The 6,842-nt window shown below is 37.8% G+C and overlaps 2 protein-coding genes across 2 annotated transcripts; one reads left to right on the top strand and one right to left on the bottom strand.

Annotated features, from left to right (window-relative positions):
• Nucleotides 1-1,237: 1,237 nt before the first annotated feature.
• On the top strand, nt 1,238-4,811 carry LOC117623236 (serine/threonine-protein phosphatase PP2A catalytic subunit). Its single transcript, XM_034354145.1, has 6 exons — nt 1,238-1,941; nt 2,668-2,782; nt 3,593-3,701; nt 3,794-3,871; nt 4,025-4,216; nt 4,321-4,811. Exons 1-6 carry the CDS (start codon nt 1,689-1,691, stop codon nt 4,492-4,494), a joined length of 921 nt encoding a protein of 306 aa, XP_034210036.1. The 5' UTR covers nt 1,238-1,688; the 3' UTR covers nt 4,495-4,811.
• Nucleotides 4,812-4,968: 157 nt separating this feature from the next.
• LOC117623245 lies at nt 4,969-6,842 on the bottom strand. The gene is made up of 4 exons (XM_034354155.1): nt 6,711-6,842; nt 6,460-6,592; nt 5,663-5,959; nt 4,969-5,409 (listed from the first exon to the last, which is right to left on the bottom strand). Exons 1-4 carry the CDS (start codon nt 6,785-6,787, stop codon nt 5,293-5,295), a joined length of 624 nt encoding a protein of 207 aa, XP_034210046.1. The 5' UTR covers nt 6,788-6,842; the 3' UTR covers nt 4,969-5,292.

Genomic DNA, 6,842 nt, shown 5'->3' with positions numbered 1-6,842 from the left:
ACATGTGCTTCTGGTTGCGTGCGATTCTCATTGTATACCTTTATCTGTCTAGATCAATTCAACATCTTGTGTTTGGTCACTGGAGAAATTTTACCCACATTCGGCACATAGGTGCTTTGTACTTTTGTTTCTTCATCAATAATATACTATCGCTTTTTTTTATATATAAAGTTATTATCTCTTGAATTTGATTATACCTCATTGTATACCGTTATCTGTCTATCTCTCTCATCATATGATAGAGAAATGGTGATATACAACAAGGGATATGCAAGTTATTGGCCTCCCTTGAGCTACAATTCATGTAATTAGGCTTCTTGTGACCCAAGACTAGCTGAATTTAATTTTAGGCCTCGTGTCCTACCTAAGCCCAATCTAACGATCTTGGTCTCATTTATTAATATTTTTGTGTGAATAATTTTATCTGAACTAAAAATAATTACTGAGTAACAAAAACTTAAAATAAAAAAGAAAAATTATCTCACTTACACAGCCAAAATTTTCTTTTCTCCCTTCTTATTGCTTCATATTATTACTAATTAAAATTGATTTCGACATTTATAGATGTTTCATCATGAGAAATTAACAAGTGTGTCTATAGAATTTAAAACTAAAATCAAGCGTATACTTGAACAAACAACCTCTTAATTTAGTGGTTATGTTGTTCTAAATGTCAAAGAGAAATTCTAATTTCGAATCTCCTTTTTATCAATTAAAATAATAAAAAATATAAATACTTTGAAAACACACCGAACCTACGATTTGTGCATTGCCACGAATCCGTCGGCAATTCATTTAGATTATGTCACCACCAAGCATATAAATGTAGTCAAACGTCTCAAAAGTCTACCTTCAAAAGGCTGAATGAATCTTTGGTGTGATTTCTTTTTCTTGGACCAAATAAAACTGGAAACAATGCCCTTTTGTCTTTGGTTGGTTTCTTTGCTGTTTTTCTTTTGGGACCAAATAAACTCAAAACAATTCCATCCTGGTTTCTTTTTTTATTGACTAATCAACAATCCCCCTGGCCTCCTTCAAAAGTTGGTTCATAAATTTTAAAATAATTAAAAATAAAAAGGAAAAAAAAACAGAAATATCGAATGGTGGGGGCCAGCAGAACTTAGAAGGTTGAACAGTCCAAAAAGAGCAGCTGGAGCTGACACGTGTCGGTCCTCTATGATGTTGACTCGGCGGAGCCACCGGAGAGAGAAAATGTTTCTTCCTTACAATATTGACGAAAAAAAAAATTAATCATCTAACGAATTCCATTGAACAAAAACATCGCAAAATTCTAATCTGCTTTTTCCATTTGCATCTGGGTTTCATTTGCATTTCATTTCGCTGCCTGCCTGCCTCTCTTCATTATTTCCCTCCCCGCATGTCATTTCCCTCGTCTTTTCCTACATTCACATAAATACAATTTCAATTTAATTTCCCTTTTTTCTCCTTATTTCTTTTAAAACAAATAAAAGAACACAGAGCGAGGAATGATAGAAGAAAGGTCGAAACTCGACCGATCTCCAAAACGACTCGTTTCGCTCAGCGCGTCGCGATCCGGAACCCCGACCCCAGCGCCGCTTCACAAATTGCTCACTGCGTCGAGATCGCTCCGCCGGCGTTGAGTTCGCGCGCATCGGATTGGATCTGAGAAATCGGTGATCGGATCTGAGGGCGGCGGTGGTGGAACGATGCCGGCTCACGCGGATCTGGACCGTCAGATCGAGCATCTGATGGAGTGCAAGACGTTGCCGGAGGCAGAGGTGAAGACGCTGTGCGAGCAAGCCAGGGCGATCCTCGTGGAGGAGTGGAACGTACAGCCGGTGAAGTGCCCCGTTACGGTGTGTGGGGATATTCACGGCCAGTTCTACGACCTCATTGAGCTCTTTCGGATAGGAGGCAACGCCCCCGACACTAATTACCTTTTTATGGGTGATTATGTAGGTCAGTTTCTTTTTATTTTTTCTTTCCTTTTCTGCTTTATGCTTCTTTTCTTTTGCCTTTCTATTTTATCTTTATTTATTTTTTTGTTTTGATCGTTTAACGTTTTTCCGATCGCTTTTAATCTATTTATGGAAATGAATGAGGCTCTGGAATTGGTTTACTGAGACATTTTTGGCTTCTGTGTGTCTTGTTTGGATGCGGATTGTTGTAGAATTACTCAATTTGTGTTTTGGCGTTGGTATTGAGTTGCGGATTGTCCTTGTTATGAATTTGAATCACATGTGCGGTACTATATGCTATGATCCGGTTTTCCTTCTTTGTTTGATGAAAATGGATGTATGTGTAATTTGTTATTATGTCCTCGATCTTGACTTGCTTTCCCCCTTAGTTTCGTTAACGGTTTATGCAATATAATGGTTGAGTTGGAATCACTGTAATATATTCAAGCTTCTCTAGGGTCAATCTTACTTCAATAGTGATCATGGGAATTGGTTAGCTGGGTTTCTATTGCTTCTATAATTTTCTTATGTATCTAAGATCTGTTGAAATGTGAAAGAATAATTTTGCCTAAGTGGAAAAAATTGCTTGTGCTGGGCTTTATGTGTTGTGTTCTTCAGCTTAGGTCAGGGTTAACATTGTTTTAGACAGTGGAACATGCGTCTATTTGATGTTTTACGTTTACTTATGTACTATTGTTTTCTTAACATCTTGGCCATACAAATGCAGATCGTGGGTACTATTCTGTGGAGACTGTCACACTTCTGGTGGCCCTGAAAGTCCGTTATAGAGATAGAATTACAATTCTCAGAGGAAATCACGAGAGTCGGCAAATTACTCAAGTGTAAGAATGTTTAGTATATTTCAAATCTGTTGTTCATAGTTTTACCAATTTTTGTTATACCAATCAAAAAATGGGGAGCTGTGACTAAAATTTCGTATGAATATTAAGAGTTTTCAATTTTGTCCTTTCACTGTGTCTGGTTTTGTTGATTCACTCACAAATTTTTACAAAAAAGTAACGTAGAGAACTCTTAAAAATGCCAGGCTAGTATTAAGCTTTTTTTTTCCTTATTCTTTTTCCTAAGCTTAATCTCTTGATGATAACGTCTTTTGACATGGATTTCTTTTTTCTTTTAAAACAAATAGATACCTGTTTTTATTAGGTAGATATAATTTGGTTTTGGTGGGACTGTTGGCACTCCAGACTAAAGGTGGGATTGTTATATGTGGTGCGTAGACGATATTTCTGTGTTTCAGATGGATTGTTATAGGGGACCTTCAAGGCTCCTACCTCATGTTCCTATCAAAAAAAGGCCCCTACCTTATGGTAACATTTTGTAAAATACTTGATATATCTAATCCATCCGCAGTATTTTATGTCTGGGGTTGATGGGATTCCATGGATACTTGAAATAAGGTTAAAGTAACAAATTACTTTTTTAACATGGCTGCGTGGCAAAAATTAAGCTTTTGAATTCTGACCCCAAAAAAAAACTAAAAAGCTTTGAAGATACTACAAGCTGATAGTTGAAACAGCCACGCTCCATTAACTTTGACAAGATCTTTGTTGACTGACAGAGAGATTGAATTTATTCTTGGTTTGCTCCTATGTTTTATTCATTTCTTGTCTCACATTGTCACTTTTTTCCAGGTATGGTTTTTATGATGAGTGCTTGAGAAAATATGGGAATGCCAATGTCTGGAAGTTCTTTACTGATTTATTTGATTATCTTCCCCTCACAGCCCTTATTGAGAGTCAGGTGAAGTTAAATGTTTTGCTGACCATTTGGTGAACTTCTTGAAGGACAAGTTAGTTGTATTAATTTTTTACAGCTTCTGGTATCTCTTGTAGATTTTCTGTTTGCATGGGGGCCTTTCCCCATCTTTGGACACATTGGACAATATCCGAGCCTTGGATCGTATACAGGAGGTAATTTATTTATTTTTTTCCAAATAAGTGATCAGAGGTTGTGATTGCTGTTATGATGTTTGCATTTTCTGTTTCCTGTATGGTTGCATAATTTTGCATCTTACAAGCTTGTGTTGGTCATTCGTGCACCACGACGTGTTTCTTCATGAGCAGGTTCCACACGAAGGACCAATGTGCGATCTCTTGTGGTCTGATCCAGATGACCGCTGTGGATGGGGAATATCTCCACGTGGTGCTGGTTATACATTTGGACAGGATATAGCTGCTCAGTTCAACCATACCAATGGACTGAGTCTCATTTCAAGAGCTCATCAGCTTGTAATGGAAGGGTACAATTGGTGTCAGGTGCGAAAACCCGAATGGCACTACAAATTATTATTTTTTGTTTCTCATTTTGTGTCATCATTTTCAGCTGTATGTTTAACTTTCATGGTAACCTTGTGTTCCAGGAAAAGAATGTGGTGACTGTTTTTAGCGCTCCAAACTATTGTTATAGGTGTGGGAATATGGCTGCAATATTGGAAATTGGGGAGAACATGGACCAGAATTTCCTGCAGTTTGACCCAGCCCCACGTCAAATTGAGCCCGACAACACACGCAAGACTCCAGATTATTTTTTGTAATTTCAGTATCTTACAGGGGGCTGTTTGTAATCCATGTTTTCTGCCATGTTACTGTAGATGTGTCTTTAAGGGGAGTCGAGTTCCGTTGTTTAAGTTGAGGGTTATGGTCAACATGATTCTTTGTTTGGAGTTTTTGTCCCTGCTGCTGCTGCTTTGTTGAATTTCTGAAGAAACTCGTTAGGAGAACTGACATTAGTCACCAATGGCCTGTGGCTCTTGTCTTTGTATATTTTTCTGAGAGGAAACGTCAATAACATGGTATATCTCGTTCTGTAATTTTTCCAACTTCAACATAGAAAAAGCTGATTTTTCAAACATTTTGATTTTACAACCACAAACGTTTATAAGTTGAGCGCATATTGGGTATTGCTTACTTCAACCCCTCTCTATGTTTTCACGGGCGGGGGGGATGCTACAAATTTATTTGCTATAGAACACAAAAACAAGTTCCAAATTGCCACGAACCGAAGCCCCTAAAGTTCACTTGTTAGTTGTATTGGATCATATTGAACTGAATCATACTGAATTATATTGTACTTTCTGTGGCCCTTTTAGCACAACTGCATTATAGTTGACAGCGACAAGATGGACCAACATAGAGTAACAAGGTTTTTGCATTACATTCCTAACCAAAGAATTGTACGCCGTATGAACAAAATATTACAGAACGGATAAAAAAAAGATAAAAGAATCCTCTCAATGCGAGACATACTATGCAGTGAGAGAATTGAAGCCGGCAAATGGTACGGTTGGATGCCCCTCGAATGAGCGGCTTCTGATGTGGCACAGGATTTCCGTTTAAAACCTAGAGTTGCTCTGAATTCGCCCTGCTCCGAATCCCGTCATGGAAACAGTCTGCTTTCTTCTGAAGTATACAACTGAACCGCTGATGAGTAAGAAGAACAGCACAATCCCCTGTCCCAGCCGTTCATAAAACATTCGTTAACATGGACATAAAAGAAATGTATATAGCTGAACTAGCTTTACACGAATACAAAAAACTATAATCATGTAGTTTGCTACTGTTCTTTCTCTTCCATTCTGAATACACTCTGATCAACTAATTTAATCAAACATATTACCACAACAAACCAGCCTCTTTATTATCAGATATCAACAAACAAAAAGGTAACAAAATATAGAACAATTATCAAAAGATACTAAATACCTCGAAACCAAGCACTGACAGCTTCTCTTCACTAACTGCTGGTATACAGCTTCTGTAAGTAATGTAAGCCTGTGGTCCATCCTCTAGTGTGGCTGAATCATCAAGTAAACTTCTATGCTTTACAGAAGTGCCGAGTTCTTCCGCATTATGCAATTCTGCATCGTTGTGATAGATCTCCAGCGTAGATCGACTGTTTTGAGAACCTTTTGCTTTTTCATCCTTCAAACTACGTTTAGTTTCCACACATTTCAAAGGGATGCGATAGCCGGTCTCACTGCAGCGATATTTCTCATCCTTCTACAAGAGAAACAAATACTTACAACTAGAATATTCAAAACAAATACTTAGACACATGGAGACAAAAGAATATTCAATCTGCAAAGTGCAGAATACGAAAGCAACTTATCATATAGTCATTTGGTTACATCTTCTGAGATACAAAAATACCTTAATCATGGCAGTATAAGAACAAAATATTACCCATCTGGGCTCATTCAAACACCATATCAAACAAATATGGAAGTACTTCAGTTTCCATTCAGTATCAATCGAATCAATATATTTCATCCCTGTTCTTAACTTTTAGCATTCTCAACACAAATTGCAGAGCTAAATTAGACCAGACCGTACTGTTCAAATTTTGTTCCTAAAAGCTCAAATCAAATCGAAGTAAGCTCAAACGACAATTTAATGCTCAAGATATTCTATGAAAACCACAAAACATTCAGCACAAGCTGCATCTGAATCGAATTGAAAAAATAATCATTTGGGCAAACTGAAATGAAATGAAAAGAAACCTTCTCAGAGTAAAGGCAAGGAACGCAAGGACCAGCTGGAGAGCATTCGAAGGTAGTGTTACTTCCGCGAGGGGTTTCTTTTAGACTCAGCAGCGCTCTGCGCCCAATCCCTTCGCTTTCATCGCTTTGGATTCTGAATATCAAAACCAAATCAAAAAATTTCTAAATTCAACTGCACTTGATCACATAAATCAAATATTCACGCGCATACATACATGTACACACATAAATATTCTAGTGTTAGGGCTTACGTGGCGTGGCCTACTGAGAGCAGAGCGAAGGCTGCGAAGAAGAAAAGCAAGAGAAAGAGTGATGAATCTGAAGGCATAATTGCTCTCTCTTCGCCCCTAGCTTTCTCTTCTCTTCTGCTAAATTGGGAGGAG

The sequence above is a fragment of the Prunus dulcis genome, chromosome 1 (assembly GCF_902201215.1).
Source record: "Prunus dulcis chromosome 1, ALMONDv2, whole genome shotgun sequence".
Taxonomy (NCBI): Eukaryota; Viridiplantae; Streptophyta; class Magnoliopsida; order Rosales; family Rosaceae; genus Prunus; species Prunus dulcis.
The sequence above is the reverse complement of the archived record's forward strand: the minus strand, read 5'-3'. Positions and strand labels throughout refer to the sequence as shown.